A 17,350-nucleotide genomic window follows, 5' to 3' on the forward strand; every position below is an offset into this window, starting at 1 on the left:
GCAAAACAAGGTTGAGAAATAAGGCAAACACAAATCTTTATAACTGAGACTTCATGTTTAATGCTTACTCATACCATCAGTTGCAAGCATTTAAAAATTAGAGGTATAGTTTCCAGGTCAGTATAGCACAACCACTTCCTTCATTGTTTCGTTCTGTAAACAATAGCCTTTGTTAATTATTAACCCGCCAGGATCTTGGGGAGCCTTCCTGCACGCAGGGGGACACCCCTTCCACCGGCACTGGTCTCAGTGGCCTCCCCTGACCACAGCCCCAGCTGGCTTCTGCTCTGTTTGGGCTCTCGATCGTTTACCAGATTTATTCACTCATTAACAATTCCACATTTTGCGTACTGCTCTCAAGTGCCAGTAATGGGTTTACAGACACTGTCCTTTTTAAATATTCCTAAGTCACCACCACAGCAGCAGTCCGGTCAAGGGCTTGACAGAGCGACTCAAGAGAGTAGCCCGGACTAGCTGCTTAGCTGAGGCACAGAGGTCAAGAGGACCTGGACTGGGGAGCCCTGCTCTTTTCCTTCAGTAACAAGTTCCTTCAGTGCAGTTAGGTCACTAGTTCACAGACAACGGCGCCCCACTGGGCTACTTCTTGGGGGACCCCAGTGAGTCTGCCACTGTACGATCAGGCAGCGTTGCTCCCAACACCCCCAGCTCTTTGTGTACAGAGGCACCTGCTGGCGTCCTTTTTCCCCAACAGGGATTAACTGGACAGAAACGCAACACAGAGGCGTCCGAGAGAGACGTCAGTCTTTGCTAGGAGGAAACGGGCGTTAGGCAAGCGTCTGCGTCAGGCCCTGCGTGGTCCGCACAAGCCCCAGCTGCTGCAGGCCCTGCTGGGTTTGTGATCTGGGATCTTCTGTCAGGCGGGGGTGGAGCACGACTGGTCATTTTAACCACTCGATACCGGTGTTAGTACACCGGCCTCTGGATCAGTCAAGGAGGAATTAAGGATTAGCTGGAACGAAGACCAAGGAGGAAAAGGACAGGACGGGACTGGCACCGCCAGAGGCACCACTGGTCTACAGTGCCCCCTAGTGCCCATCCCCGGGAGTTTTTTTTTTCTTGATGACTCCAGTCTGGTGGCCGCTATCCCTGCAGCAGCTGCTGTGCCAGGGCCTGCACCTTCTCCCTCTGCTGGTACAGGTACATCTGGGTCTCCCACAGCATGTTCACCAGCACCGCGTCATTCACCTCATCCAGCATCACCTCCATCGAGAACTGGGGACTGAGCCTGGAGGCGGAGAGACAGAGAGAAGAAGGGAGGTTTATTAGGGGGCTGTACTGAGAGAGGGAGGGGGAGACAGACGCAGAGAGCAGGGAGCGCACGAGTTCCCACGCAGCGCAGAGACCCGACCGCTCCCCCTCGCTCACCGGAAGTAAGTGGTTTCGGTCATCTCACACCAGGACCGCGCCCTGTCCACTGCACAGCCGTCCGAGTCCGTGCACTGAGAGCGAGAGAGGGGGGAGGGGATCAACACACGTCAGGAGCTGCGCTCGGCACTCACCTTTGACCCACTCGTGTCGAATTAAACAGGCCGGTCTTGGGCTAATCTGGGCAGACGCGCTCTGAAGCTTTGTGCTGGTTAAACTACAACTGGACCCATCTCCTCTCTCTGAATCCCCTCGTTATTTCTAAAATTGGATTGAGTCCACTAGCCAGTGGTACTGTATGGCTGGACTAATACCCTAGATATTTTTTTCAATCTGGACTCCTCCACTAGCCAATGCTAAAAAGATCATCCCCTAAAACTAACACTACACTCTTCCACTAGTCAGTCCTAAAACTGGATTAATACCCTATTTATTCCACCAGTCAATGTTACGAATTGACAGATACCCTTGTTATTTGGAAAACTGGACTATTCTACTAGTCAGGGCTAAAACTATCAATTCACTAGCTAATACTAACACTACACAGTTCCTCTAGTCAGTTCTAGGATCCTGTTTATTGCACATACTGGACGATTCTACCCATCAATGTTAAGCATCGACAAATACCCTTGTTATTCCTGACAACTGGACTATTCCCCTCATCGAGGCAGTCAGTAACATGACTGGACTAATCCCCTAGTTGTTGCTAAAACCGGCCTACTGCACTAGCCACCGACAAGCCTGGATTAAGAGCTGTTGCCATGACTCTTCCCAGGGTGCTCCACTCTGGCCAGTCACCATGCTGTTTCCTACAGCTGCCAACATGGCGGAGGGACAGCAGGGGCCCCGCGTGATGCCCGTTTCTCTTCACCCCTCCGACACTCACGCAGTCCACCAACATTTTGCCCAGCTCCTTGGCACCCACGAAGGATTTGGCGAGCTCCAGGGGGTTGGAGGGCCGGAATACGTCCACGGAGTTGACCGCCACCTGGGGGGGCTTCCCTGTGCCCAGAGAGACCACCACGCCCAGCCTCTGCACTTCCTGTCGCCGGCCCTGCCGCAGGGAACCGGGAGACACGGATCAGATCCCGCTGCGCAGCAATCTGATCCGGTTCGGGTCTTACACACACTGCGCGTGCAACAACACAGGCGAAGGAGAAGGAGAAGGCAGCTTCTCTTTTTCCCAGGATTAAGGATTTGGTTGATCCCTGTCAAGGACGTCGGGATGATGAAGCTAGGACCGTATCGTAATGGAGACCAGTAAAGGCTGGAATGGATCAAACTGGGAGGGAATGGGATGAAGAGAGCGAGGCCCGCTCCCTCTCCCCCCTACCTGAGCCTTCGCCGTCTTGTTGTAGCGGTGTATCTCCGTCATGGCGTCCAGCGTCGGGTTGTTGGCCAGCAAGCCCCCATCCAGGAAGCGCCCCATTGGCCGAAAATACGAGGGCGCTGCCCCACTGGACCGAGCCGCCCGCCACACTAACTGTTCTGATGGGGGGAGGGGGGAGGGCAGGGGAGGAGAAGGAAAATAAACAAGAATGAGAGAGAAAGAGATGGGAGAAGAGGGCCGATCGCGCATTTCAAATGCGAACGATTCCCAGCGCTTTTGGGGGTACAACACCAACCCCACAGGGGGTGAAGCAAGGAGGAGGTGCAGTTACTAACCCCCCCCTTGAGGAAAAAGACCCGTGCACACCCACCGATCCCCAGGCCTCCCTGTGCTGCTGTATCAGCGACGTGTTCACCCATGCAAGAGAAGCAGAGTCTCTCTCTCCCTACGCACAGCAACACACACCTTCCTCAGTCACCTTCCTACGCTTGGGGGCTCCGGGTGTGTACCCCACTATCATCACCTCCTCCTCCTCCTCTGAAATAACAACACACCGCCGCTTACTCCGAGCCGGGGCAAGGGGAGGGAGGGGAAGAGAGGAAGAGGAAGAGGGCTGAAGATCAAGGACAGAGGGACAGAGAGAGAAGCCAAGGACAGGGTTTACCCTGGGGAGCGAGGAGGGGTCTGAAGTCAGCGCTGCGGGCATAGGGGGGGTCGCGGTCGGGATCGGGGGGGTCATAGTTCCGGAAGAGGTGCAGCTCGGCAGGGTGTCTGTCAGCCAGCACGCTTGTCACCATCACCCTGGCACACAGAGAGACACACATTAAACCCCACTGCCCTGGACAGGCAGACAGACAGGTGCTAAACCCCACTGCCCAGGACAAGCAGGCAGACAGTTGGACATTAAACCCCACTGCCCTGGACAGGCAGACAGACAGGTGCTAAACCCCACTGCCCAGAACAAGCAGACAGACAGTTGGACATTAAACCCCACTGCCCGGGACAGGCAGACAGACAGGTGCTAAACCCCACTGCCCAGGACAGGCAGACAGACAGTTGGACATTAAACCCCACTGCCCAGGACAGGCAGACAGACAGTTGGACATTAAACCCCACTGCCCAGGACAGGCAGACAGACAGGCGCTAAACCCCACTGCCCAGGACAGGCAGACAGACAGGTGCTAAACCCCACTGCCCAGGACAGACAGACAGGTGCTAAACCCCACTGCCCAGGACAGGCAGACAGACAGGTGCTAAACCCCACTGCCCAGGACAGACAGACAGGTGCTAAACCCCACTGCCCAGAACAAGCAGACAGACAGTTGGACATTAAACCCCACTGCCCGGGACAGGCAGACAGACAGGTGCTAAACCCCACTGCCCAGGACAGGCAGACAGACAGGTGCTAAACCCCACTGCCCAGGACAGGCAGACAGGTGCTAAACCCCATTGCCCAGGACAGGCAGGCAGACAGTTGGACATTAAACCCCACTGCCCAGGACAGGCAGACAGACAGGTGCTAAACCCCACTGCCCAGGACAGGCAGACAGGTGCTAAACCCCACTGCCCTGGACAGGCAGACAGACAGGTGCTAAACCCCACTGCCCAGAACAAGCAGACAGACAGTTGGACATTAAACCCCACTGCCCGGGACAGGCAGACAGACAGGTGCTAAACCCCACTGCCCAGGACAGGCAGACAGACAGTTGGACATTAAACCCCACTGCCCAGGACAGGCAGACAGACAGTTGGACATTAAACCCCACTGCCCAGGACAGGCAGACAGACAGGCGCTAAACCCCACTGCCCAGGACAGGCAGACAGACAGGTGCTAAACCCCACTGCCCAGGACAGACAGACAGGTGCTAAACCCCACTGCCCAGGACAGGCAGACAGACAGGTGCTAAACCCCACTGCCCAGGACAGACAGACAGGTGCTAAACCCCACTGCCCAGAACAAGCAGACAGACAGTTGGACATTAAACCCCACTGCCCGGGACAGGCAGACAGACAGGTGCTAAACCCCACTGCCCAGGACAGGCAGACAGACAGGTGCTAAACCCCACTGCCCAGGACAGGCAGACAGGTGCTAAACCCCATTGCCCAGGACAGGCAGGCAGACAGTTGGACATTAAACCCCACTGCCCAGGACAGGCAGACAGACAGGTGCTAAACCCCACTGCCCAGGACAGGCAGACAGGTGCTAAACCCCATTGCCCAGGACAGGCAGGCAGACAGTTGGACATTAAACCCCACTGCCCAGGACAGGCAGACAGACAGTTGGACATTAAACCCCACTGCCCAGGACAGGCAGACAGACAGTTGGACATTAAACCCCACTGCCCAGGACAGGCAGACAGACAGTTGGACATTAAACCCCACTGCCCAGGACAGGCAGACAGACAGGCGCTAAACCCCACTGCCCAGGACAGGCAGACAGACAGGTGCTAAACCCCACTGCCCAGGACAGACAGACAGGTGCTAAACCCCACTGCCCAGGACAGGCAGACAGACAGGTGCTAAACCCCACTGCCCTGGACAGACAGACAGGTGCTAAACCCCACTGCCCAGAACAAGCAGACAGACAGTTGTACATTAAACCCCACTGCCCAGGACAGGCAGACAGACAGGTGCTAAACCCCACTGCCCAGGACAGGCAGACAGACAGGCGCTAAACCCCACTGCCCAGGACAGGGAGACAGACAGGTGCTAAACCCCACTGCCCAGGACAGGCAGACAGACACAAACAGACAGGGCTGTAGAGATACAGTATACAGAGATACGGGCAAGCAGGCAGACTGACTTGGGGTGCGTGACGTCGGTCATCTTGGTGTCCTCCCCGAACTCCTTCTTGAGGAACTCCTCCAGCGGGGCGGACTCGTAGGGCCGGGAGCCGCGGAAAACCTGGTCCTTCATCCGGAAGTACAGGCAGCGCAGGTACTGCATGGACTTCCCTGCGTACGACACACACACACACGCGCTGCACTGAACACGCGCAGAACCCCAGAGAGCTCGACAGAGAGACAGGCCACCGCAGTCGGACGGGCTTACCGTGTACGATCGCCAGAGCCAGGATACCCCCGGTGCTGGTGCCGGCGACCCAGTCGAACAGCTCCCTGATAGGCTGGCCCGCCGCCTGCTCCAAAGCGATCAGCAGCTGGATCAGAACCAGGCCTTTGATGCCTCCTCCATCCAGACACAGCAGCCTGGCACATCTGGAACCCACACACAGTGATTTACCCGTCACATACCCCTGTCACCCTGGTAACGCACTCCTGTCAAACAGAAAAGACACCTTTCTAAGTGGCAAAAAAAAATTCAAGACTCACTTCCTGTTTCCTGTTTTGCAGCCGTCCACTTCCATCTGGCCATGGGTCAGCGCCCCTAGAGTGGCAGCTACATGCATGATGTCATCAAACCCTGTGAGCCAATCAGTGAGAGCAAGAAATAGGGTGTTCAGCTGAGCCAATGGGAGAGCTCGATGCTATCCCACACACCCAATCACAGTTGACCTGCCTAACTGGCAATGACTGAAAGAACAGATCCATATCATCCATCATTTCAATTCATTTCCTGTGTCCTGGACTCCTGCTCTTTTTGCAAAGTTTTCTCGGAAGCAGCGTGGCCCCAATATCCAACAGAGGCCCAAAATCGAGTGTTAGGAGTTAGTGTGGCATGCACGTTCCATAGAAACCTCTGCACACAATAAATCCACATGGCCATCTTCTAGTTGTATCATGCTTTAGTACAGACCCAAGCCTTACAGCTACTGTAACTGCCCTTGTACTGGGACAGACGGCTACAGTGCCAAGAAAACCCCACTGAAAGGGAATGATTTTCATGGGAGAGCAGCCAGGAAGAGGCTACTTCTCTCTAAAGAGATCACTGAAATGCTATGGAAAGACCCGGAGTGAGCTTTTCAGGCAAGGAAAGCCCCACATATCACTGACACGAAGCAGATCCGTAAGGACGGATGGACTAAAAAACTCAGGGCTCACACCCTTATTCACCCAAGGTTCCCTACTGTGGGGTTGTTTTGTTGAAACGATGGAATAATATCATACGACTTCGTGTTCCGCATTCAATAAAGCTCTCTTCACCTTTCGTTAAGACGTTCATGGAGAACTGATCACGTTACAGGTCTCAAATACACAAGAATGTGGCCCAGTCCCGGAGGTTCAGACCTTCGTCTCTATTCTGGCACTGGGGATGAGGCCACATGAAACACCGAGAGATGAGAGACAGAGAGAGATAAAACAGCTCATTTTGGAGCCCTTCCCCTTGCCCAGCGTGTGGACTTCATGTGAACTGTGTGGCTGGAGGCGTTCACTGCACCAGGGCAGAGCAGAGAAAGGAGGAAGCGAGTGGGGGGGTAAGGGCCCCTCGTCACAGGACAGGACAGGACAGGGTGGAAGGGGGGCAGGAGGGAGAGGAGGAGGGAGGGGAGGCGTTACCTATAGTTGGTGGTGGCCGTGGTCTCTTGAAGGTCGGCAAGCATGTGTCTGGGGAAGGTGGGTGGCAGCGGTCTGCTCCTACACTATACAGCATGCTTAACAGGACCTTCCTGTTGGCCCCTTCGCACAGCCACACAAGAACAGGCGAGGGTTAAACACACCTACAACACGGACACCAGGAAACAGCACACACACACACACAGATACTGTACATGCTCGTACTGGCAGGGCAATCAACTGCCCCTCCCCCTCCTACCCTCCTTAGTTAATTGGCTGGAGTGCGAGTTCACTCACTGGCCCAATCGGACCAGCTGATTGGTCCGCTTGTGTCTCACAGGACGGGCAGCCAGCCAATCAGCTGCAGGGAAGGGAGGAGTCTGGGAAGGCAGCGTCTAAGATCGCATCATTTTGAACACATGCATTTTACGTTTTGGAGCAGATTAACAACTGATTCCAAAAGCCATGTTATAAAAAGTTAAATAACCATCTGACTCACAGTATCCTGTATTCAGGAGCTGTGTTCAGAAGGTGTACGCACACACGCACACACACGTGACAAGTCAGTGTCTTAAACATGATGGCTGGAGCAGTGCAGAGAGGGTGAGGTATCCATTTCTGTAAATTAATGCCATTATGTACAGAGCAGCTCTATTCAGTCTAAACTGACACGCTGTTGTACATGTACTCTAAACATTCAGCACACGGAGATCCACAGACATGCTGGTTATACAGTACATGCGAGTTCACAATGGATGTAGATATGTCCCAGACTCTGGGCCTTCAAGGTGAGCTGTGGAATAGTTGTTATTTAGATTCTAGTCTCTTGCGAATCTCGATTTTACAAGGCCGCGCTGGCAGAAGCCACGCTGGCTGCAGGCCCTGGACGAGCCCTGGTTCCCAGCTCGTCTGGCACATCGGCACGGTCAGCGCAGGTCGGCCAGGCGCAAGGACTGGGGACGCCGACGCGACGCTGTGGACCCGTGTGCGCGGCAGGCGGGGCGGGGTGGAAGGGGGAACCGAACTCTCACCCTTGCTGATGCGGGCGGCGATGAGGCCCGGGGTCTCCCCGAAATCATTCGGGGTCTCCACGTCCGCCCCGAAAACGATCAGAGCCTTGATCAGCTCCATGTGGTCCAGCTGCAGACAGGAAAATGACACGGCCATGATCCTAAAACGGAGGGTCAGGGACGCACAATGCCACAACAACACAGGGCAGCTTACGAACGGGGGGGAGGGAGGGGGACATTCCGCCCGTCCAGCTGGTCGAGCCCATAGCTAACTGATCAGGCGATCTCTGAAATGATCCCTGATTTCCTGAAAGAAGCCAGAGTAGAGGGGACAGCTTGTTCGATTTTCCCCACAACCCTCTGCGAAATGAAGCGCCCCCCAGGTCTCCAACGCCCTTCCACGCTCACACTGCTGTAGTGTCCCCTGGCTCCTGTCGCACAGGTGAGGCTGAAGAGCACGAAGAGGGACCTGGTCACCCTTCTCTGGACCACAAGGAACACCACGGCAACCGCATCTTTTTGAGCTGACTATAACGTGGTGAACAAAACTGTAAACAATATTCTGCAGACGCAGCAGGCCGTGACAACATAAAAGCTCAAATCCATTCATCCGTCGTCGGACAGCCGGATATCCCTGGTGAGGGCAACGGAGAGCCGGAGTCTATCCCGGAAGCAGAGGGCACCAGGCGGGGCTCCATCCTGGATGGGATGCCAGTCCTCGGTAGGACACGCACACGAACAATTTAGAGAAGCTGCTTAACCTCGCCATCTTGTTGCCAAGGTGGGAGGAAACTGGCACAAGCTGGACCATGGAGAGGAACATGCAAACTCCTCACAGAAGCCAACGGGTCCGACCAGAACCTGGGAGCAGGCCTGACCATCACACCCCAGCGGGGGAGCGCTGGGGCGTACCACGAGGTGCGCGGGGGGGGGGGGGCGTACCTTCATGGCGAGGTGCAGGGGGGTGTTGCCGGACTCCCCCCGCACGTTGGGCTCGGCGCCGTGCGTCAGCAGCACCATGGCGGCCTCGACGCGCTGCCGGCGCACCAGGACGTGCAGGGCGGTCTCCCCCGTCTTGCTGAGGTAGTTCACGGGGCAGTCGCGCTCCAGGAGCAGCCGGCACATCTGCAGGGCGACCGCGGGCACACACACAGACACACAGACACACAGACACACAGACACACAGACACACAGACACACAGACACACAGACACACAGACACACAGACACACAGACACACAGAGACACACAGAGACACACAGAGACACACAGACAGACACACAGAGACACAGAGACACAGACACACACAGACACACACAGACACACACAGACACACACAGACACACACAGACACACACAGACACACACAGACACACACAGACACACACAGACACACACACACAGACACACACAGACACACACACACACAGACACACACAGACACACACAGACACACACAGACACACACAGACACACACAGACACACACAGACACACACAGACAGACAGGCCGTTAGAGACAGGCAGGGGGCAGGAGGGGAAGACAGAGCAGCACAGGCAGTCCGGGGAGGAGCTCCCAGGACCCCAGGCGGGCGAGCTCTTCCCCAGACGCAGGCCTGAGCTTTTGCAGGAACAATTTTAATACCATCAGAGCTGCCTTTGAAAAATGAACCTCTGTGGGGACAGCAGCTCACACTTGTCCGGAATAACTAGACTGAAAAGGCGGCCGGGCTTCTTCCAGAGCCCCCCCCACCCCCCTCACCTCGGCGGTCTTGGCCCAGTGCAGGGGTGTCCCGCCGTACACCGGGTCTTCGGCGCACAGCTGGGCCGGGCTGGCGTCCAGGACCGTCTCCGCGCAGCTGGAGAGACGCACACATGCACGGGGGGGGGGTGGGAGAGAGTTTCCGTTACTAGGCGGGCTGTGACAGGGGCCGGGGGGGGGCAGCTCGCGGTGCGCTGGCTGACCGGCGGGAGAGGACAGAGAGGAAGGGGTGGACGAGGAGAGAGAGAGAGAGAGAGAGACACTGAGGCAGTAGGAGGGGAGGAGGAGGAGGAGGGAGAGGCAGTGGATTAAGAGAGAAGGGGAGACGGATCATGAAGGAATGGCAGGTAGGGGGGGTGCTCTCAGGATGACCGTGCGGCTGGGGGCCCCCCCCTCTCCCCTCACCTCCTCTCTTTGTACTTCATGGCGATGTGGATGGGGTAGCCGTGCCCCCCGAGGATGTCGGGGCGCGCCCCCGCCTCCAGCAGCGCCTTCAGCGTCTCCGCCCTCCCCAGCCGGCAGGCCACGTGCAGGGCCGTCTCCCCAGAAGCGCTCAGGGCGTCCAGCGAGGCGCCGGGGCGGGAGCACAGCACCTGGGCAGGGGGGGCAGGGGGGGCAGGGGTCACTCGCCGGGGCAGGGGCACCGAGACAGAGCCCCCCACGGCCTTCTCTCGCGCAGAGCTCAAGCACACCGCCACCCCGGGACACTCTTGACATCCTGCTGCTGGACAAATCACAGCGCGTGTGTCAGATCAGAGCACTTTATCGGCCGGATACAATTTCTTGCACGAGGAATGTGTCTTTTCACAGAGCCCAGCCTGCTCTCCGTGAGACACACAGACAGGGAGAGAAGCTGGGGGTCAGAGCGCAGGGTCGGCCATTTACACGGCGCCCCTGGAGCAGCTGGGGTGAAGGGCCTCGCTCAGGGGCCCGACGGAGTAGGATTTCTCCGTCGGCCGCGGGATACGAACCGGCAACCCTCCAGCCACAGATCCTGAGCCACAGCGCCACCGCCCCACACCCTTTTTTTTTTAAAGAGAAGATGTTAAAACGGCCTGTTCTCTTTAAAGAGGGTTGGGTTCGTTAACTGGGGGAAAACATTAGCCCAGGGTCCATCGCAGGTGTCACACTCTCACACACTCACACACTCACACACTCACACACTCACACACTCACACACTCACACCAGGACCCGTTTTCGCAGAAGCCAATTAACCCGCCAGCATGATTTGGGACTGTGAGAGGAAACCTACAAGAACCGGGGGGGGGGGGAGGGAACATGCGAACTCCACACAGACGGCACCCTGGGAACTGAATGCTGAGCACTGCGCCACCAGGGTGCCCATCTCTCTACTCCCCCGGGCAGAATCCGCACACGGCTTTTAAAAACCGAGAGGCGAAGACGGAAATAAAACCGCTCAACTGAACTTTGCGACTCACGGCGCATGACGGGATTTTTCAATAACCTTTCACGGCACAGAAAAACAACCACAAAAACGCCTCGAGATGCATATTAACACATTTTTTTCCTAGCTCGCTTCACCTCTGAAGCCACCAGGACGTCCCGAAGTTTTCTAAGGACTGGTTGACTTCCTGATTGGGGGTGGGAGCTCTCCAGCAGGATGAGCCACAGCCATGCGCGCGCGCCCCCTAGTGGCGACCAGGGACTCGTGCCTGGCCGGACGGGGGGCCAGACAGGGCGCCCCGCTCGCGTTCCGAGCTAGCGGCCCGGCCCGCGCGCAGTCGGAGTGGCAGACGGAGAGAGATAGAGAGAGAGAGAGAGACGGACTGACCTCCATGACGGCCGGACTGTCCAGCCGGGCCGCGCAGTGCAGGGGCGTCTCCCCCTTGCGGTCGGCGATGTCCGCCCTGGCCTGGCACTCCAGCAGCAGCTCGAGCGCGCACCCCGCGTCGTCGCGGGAGCAGGCCAGGTGGAGCGGGGTGCGCCCTTCGACCCCGTCCCGACTGTTTATCTGACTGAGACACAGGAGGGGGGGGACAGAGAGGAGACGGGAGACGAGCGGAGGAGAAGAGGAAAGAGGAGAACAAGAAGAATGAATAATAATTCCATACCCTCATAGAGCGCTTTGCTGGACACCCCTCTCACAGAGCTGGACAGGTCACGGGGATCCCCTCCACCCCCACCAGTGTGTACCCCCACCTGGATGATGCTCCAGTCCGCTCCCCACACACCAGCTCTCAGTGGGGAGGAGAGCAGAGTGATGGAGCCAGTTCAGAGAGGGGGGTTATTAGGAGGCCATGAGGGGTAAAGACCAGGGTCGGATATGGCAGGTACACCCCTACTCTTTTAGAGAAACACCCTGGGATTTTTAATGACCACAGAGAGTCAGGACCTCAGTTTTACGTCTCATCCGAAGGACGGTGCCTTTTTACAGTGTAGTGTCCCCGTCACTATACTGGGGCATCAGGACCCACACAGACCGCAGGGTGAGCGCCCCCTGCTGGCCCCACTCACACCTCTCCCAGCAGCAGCCTCAGTTGATCCCAGGAGTCTCCCCTCCAGGTACTGGCCAGGCTCACACTGCTGGGCTCCAGTGGGGCTGCCGGCTGGGAGCTGCAGGGTGACGGAGCTGCCGGATAAGGTTGTTCCGAGAACAGGGTCATTCCGAATCCCCCGCACCCCTCCCTCTCCCAGGTCGTGCCCCCGCGCCCCCCCCTCACCTGAGGACGTAGTTGTGCCGGAGGCACTCCCTCAGCCCGGTCTCCACGGCGATGTGGGCGGGGGACCAGTCCGGGTGGCTGCGGAGGCAGTCTGTGATAGGCTGCAGGGTCTCGGGGCGCAGGGGGGGCCGGATGCTCTCGTAGAAGGGGGGCAGCTTCAGGGTGTACTGGGGGAACCAGTTCATGGCGTCTTCCTGCGAGGACACCTGGAAGAGCCTGGCGGACACAAGGACCTTACACCCCCACCCAGGGACATGGGGTGACATTACGCGCTCACACACACCCCCCCAGGGACATGGGGTGACATTACGCGCTCACACACACCCCCCCAGGGACATGGGGTGACATTACACACACACACACCCCAAGGGACATGGGGTGACATTATGCGCTCACACACACACCCCCAGGGACATGGGGTGACATTACACACACACACACCCCAAGGGACATGGGGTGACATTATGCGCTCACACACACACCCCCAGGGACATGGGGTGACATTACGCGCTCACACACCCCAAGGGACATGGGGTGACATTACGCGCTCACACCCACCCCCCCAGGGACATGGGGTGACATTACACACACACACACCCCAAGGGACATGGGGTGACATTACGCGCTCACACCCACCCCCCCAGGGACATGGGGTGACATTACACGCTCACACACCCCCCCCCAGGGACATGGGGTGACATTACGCGCTCACACCCACCCCCCCAGGGACATGGGGTGACATTACACGCTCACACACCCCCCCCCAGGGACATGGGGTGACATTACACACTCACACACACACCCCCAGGGACATGGGGTGACATTACACACTCACACCCCCCCAGGGACATGGGGTGACACTACACACTCACACACCCCCAGGGACATGGGGTGACACTACACACTCACACACACACACCCCCAGGGACATGGGGTGACACTACACACTCACACACCCCAAGGGACATGGGGTGACATTATGCGCTCACACACACACCCCCAGGGACATGGGGTGACATTACGCGCTCACACACCCCAAGGGACATGGGGTGACATTACGCGCTCACACCCACCCCCCCAGGGACATGGGGTGACATTACACACACACACACCCCAAGGGACATGGGGTGACATTACGCGCTCACACCCACCCCCCCAGGGACATGGGGTGACATTACACGCTCACACACCCCCCCCCAGGGACATGGGGTGACATTACGCGCTCACACCCACCCCCCCAGGGACATGGGGTGACACTACACACTCACACACCCCCAGGGACATGGGGTGACACTACACACTCACACACACACACCCCCAGGGACATGGGGTGACACTACACACTCACACACCCCCAGGGACATGGGGTGACATTACACACACACACACACACACACCCCCAGGGACATGGGGTGACATTACACACACACACACACACACACACACACACACACACACAGTCACACACCCCCAGGGACATGGGATGACATTACACACACACACACACACAGCCCCCCAGGGACATGGGGTGACATTACACACACACACACACCCCCAGGGACATGGGGTGACATTATGCGCTCACACACACCCACGACACACACCCCCCCCGCACCCCCAGACCTGACACCCCCCCACTCTCACACCGCCCCACAGACACGCAGTGCCATTACCCGCTCCCTCACCTGAGCGCGGTGCCGGGGGTCTCGGGGGTCAGCAGCAGACAGTCCCAGGACTGCGCCGGGCCGTTCCTGTACAGCGCCAGCCGGCCCTCCTGCTGCAGCAGGGTCCGGCCCCCGCCGCCGTACTCCGACAGCTGGACCTCCCGCACGCGGTGCGGGCTGGAGAACAGACCGGACACGGAGGACAGCGTCCCCACCAGCCGCCCCAGGAACTGCATCGCACAGCCTGGCCGCTCTGAGGAGGGGGAACACACACTCAACTCAACAGCACAGGTCAGCCCTTACACCCCGAGAGGGTTTCTGCAACTCAGTCCCAGAATCCCCGCATGTGTGGCACACAGTGACGCACAAATTAGATGAGGACAGACACACATTGGCTGTAAAATACAGAGCAAGCTTTTACACACTGAGTGACACAGGGTGGACACGTCACACTGGCCACACAGGACAGGGCCGAGAGTGAGAGAGAGGGGACACAGGGTGGACACGTCACACTGGTCACACAGGACAGGGCTGAGAGTGAGAGAGAGGGGACACAGGGTGGACACGTCACACTGACCACACAGGACAGGGCTGAGAGTGAGAGAGAGGGGACACAGGGTGGACACGTCACACCGGCCACACAGGACAGGGCTGAGAGTGAGAGAGAGGGGACACAGGGTGGACACGTCACACCGGCCACACAGGACAGGGCTGAGAGTGAGAGAGGGGGGACACAGGGTGGACACGTCACACCGGCCACACAGGACAGGGCTGAGAGTGAGAGAGAGGGGACACAGGGTGGACACGTCACACCGGCCACACAGGACAGGGCCGAGAGTGAGAGAGAGGGGACACAGGGTGGACACGTCACACCGGCCACACAGGACAGGGCCGAGAGTGAGAGAGAGGGGACACAGGGTGGACACGTCACACCGGCCACACAGGACAGGGCTGAGAGTGAGAGAGAGGGGACACAGGGTGGACACGTCACACCGGCCACACAGGACAGGGCTGAGAGTGAGAGAGAGGGGACACAGGGTGGACACGTCACACCGGCCACACAGGACAGGGCTGAGAGCGAGAGAGAGGGGACCCCACACACACACACCGTGCTGCGTCCTCCGTCGCCCCAACAAGTTTTTAAGATGCTCGGACCGGCATTTATTTATTTATTTAATTATTTTTTCTCCAGACGTCACCCCTTCAGACGGACCGGCCTGTCCGGACACCGGAGAGGCAAGCCGGCCAGGCCACGGAAATGCAACACCGGGCTGGTTTCGTCCCGTCCCGTCCCGGGAGCGACCGACTGGAAAAACCGGTATCGTCTCTCTCCCTTGTCCGAAATTGGGGGGGGGGGGGTCAGTCTTGAGGGGTGAGGGTAGGTGGTGGGGGTGAATCAAACATTACCTTCAGAATAATAATCACCAGTTCTTCAGGGCCCCAGCCCCGGCCGTGGCCGAAACACGACGAGACCTGCGTGTGTTTGTCTGTGTGATGCGGGACTCTGCCCCCCCACACTCGTGACCCAGCCGGCCAGCGAAACGCCGAAGCCCTTATTTTGTACGTCTGCCGCCTGCTCCTGCGACCGCCGTCCGCTCAGACACACACTGGCCTCCGCCGAAGCCTCTCCTCCATCGCGCCCGACAGTAATTCAGCCCTGAGAGCATTAGCGCCTGAGCTCCTATCCTCTTACCTGCCGGCTTGACTTCTCACCTCGATCCTTTGACAGCAAACACGGCCTCTGCCCGCCAACCAACCTTGCGTCACGCAAGAGGAGAGAGACATTGGAAGGAGCCAATCGCAGAGAGCGATCGCTGCCCGCCTCGCGGGCGTAAACCAATCACGGAGAAAAGCCCGAGCTAAGAGGGGGATAGGGTGTTTGGTTGAGCTTTTCTTTTTTTATTATTTTACCGTGTTGTAAGGTGAAAAGGCGCACACCCCGTATGTCAGCACTGTGTGTCAGAGCCTGCGAACGGATGGTGATGTGATTGGACGTTAAGGATGATCTAGTTCGAATTATTTTCAGTAGTTCTCCACAAACGTGTTTTTTCAAAACAGAGGCACGTACGCACTAGCTACCCTTTGGGGCCGGGGGAACATAGTTTCATGGGGACAAGTGAAAGGTTTATTCCCTGCTGAAAAGAGAAGACGCCGAAACGTTGTGTTTCCTTTCTTCTCTTCTCAGCGCGGAATAAACCTTGACTTGTTCCTTTGCAGCCTACGCAGGCTGACGCAGCTACCTCAACATAATTTTAACGTGCTCTTCTTTTCGCTAATATACGATCCTGGGCTGTCAGTGGCGAAAGATGCCTTCGGGAGCTCTTCAAGTGCAGAAGGTTATACGGCGAGGGAAAGCGTTACCTACAACTATTCACTTGCGTTCAGTTCTCATTAATACGCGCAGAAATGCAATCGTGGGCAGTGCCGTCTGTGTGTTCTGGTTTTTAATGCCCGTCTGTGTGGAGTTTGCATGGCTTTCTGTGTTTGTACCTAGGTAGGGTAATTCCACCTGCTTCGTTTTCTAACCGCCTTATCCAGTACAGGGTCACAGACACAGATACAGGAGTACAGGGCACAGACCCTATCCCAGCATGCAACAGGCACAAGGCCAGGTTACACCCTGGACAAGACGCCAGTCCTTCACAGGCCAAACAGACACACACACTCACACCACGGCCAGTCTCCCCAGAGACCACTCAATCTGCCAGTATGCCTGATTAAGTACGGACAGTGGGGGGGAAACCCACGTGAACGCAGAGAGAACATGCAAACTCCACACAGATAGCACTCCAGGAAGTGGACCCAGCAACGCAGGGCTCACTGAGCTCTTCTTGTGTCAGTGTGGGTGTGCTGAGGCAGACAGGAGTCCAGCAGGGAGCAGGCCTGATGATCAAGGTTCTGGTGTGCCTGACAGCCCCTTCCTGGAGCCTGAGGAACTGCTCTGTCTGTCCACTGTTTACGACTGTATAATAATAATAGTGACAACAACAATAATAATAAACTATTATAATTATTTTATAAGTCATTTAGAATGATTTTAGAATTGGTACACCTATATAGCGCCTT

At 57.3% G+C, this 17,350-nt stretch overlaps 1 protein-coding gene across 5 annotated transcripts; it reads right to left on the reverse strand.

Annotated features, from left to right (window-relative positions):
* Positions 1 to 36: 36 nt before the first annotated feature.
* pla2g6 (phospholipase A2, group VI (cytosolic, calcium-independent)) lies at positions 37 to 16,046 on the reverse strand. Of its 5 annotated transcripts, none has more exons than XM_069196847.1 (18): positions 15,978 to 16,046; positions 14,306 to 14,537; positions 12,621 to 12,836; positions 11,732 to 11,915; positions 10,344 to 10,531; positions 9,939 to 10,035; positions 9,120 to 9,302; positions 8,199 to 8,307; positions 7,171 to 7,290; positions 6,046 to 6,136; positions 5,768 to 5,931; positions 5,520 to 5,670; positions 3,381 to 3,517; positions 3,182 to 3,253; positions 2,720 to 2,874; positions 2,273 to 2,440; positions 1,387 to 1,460; positions 37 to 1,246 (listed from the first exon to the last, which is right to left on the reverse strand). In XM_069196847.1, the coding sequence occupies exons 2-18, from the start codon at positions 14,518 to 14,520 to the stop codon at positions 1,102 to 1,104; spliced, it is 2,469 nt and encodes an 822-aa protein (XP_069052948.1). In that variant the 5' UTR covers positions 14,521 to 14,537; positions 15,978 to 16,046; the 3' UTR covers positions 37 to 1,101. The 5 variants fall into 5 exon arrangements, with proteins under 5 accessions (XP_069052948.1, XP_069052950.1, XP_069052949.1 ...); XM_069196849.1 differs by having other exon boundaries at positions 15,998 to 16,032; XM_069196848.1 differs by having other exon boundaries at positions 15,692 to 16,018.
* Positions 16,047 to 17,350: the final 1,304 nt, after the last annotated feature.

Source organism: Lepisosteus oculatus, chromosome 12, assembly GCF_040954835.1.
Source record: "Lepisosteus oculatus isolate fLepOcu1 chromosome 12, fLepOcu1.hap2, whole genome shotgun sequence".
NCBI classification, from domain to species: Eukaryota; Metazoa; Chordata; class Actinopteri; order Semionotiformes; family Lepisosteidae; genus Lepisosteus; species Lepisosteus oculatus.

Excerpts from the sequence above, each read along its gene's own strand:
- pla2g6 (XM_069196847.1), bottom strand. The coding sequence starts at position 14,520 with ATGCAGTTCCTGGGGCGGCTGGTGGGGACGCTGTCCTCCGTGTCCGGT. Across the intron at positions 11,916-12,620 it reads CGGCACAACTACGTCCTCAG|TCAGATAAACAGTCGGGACG; the intron begins GTGAGGGGGGGG and ends CCTGTGTCTCAG. Across the intron at positions 10,036-10,343 it reads ATGAAGTACAAAGAGAGGAG|CTGCGCGGAGACGGTCCTGG; the intron begins GTGAGGGGAGAG and ends GCGTCTCTCCAG.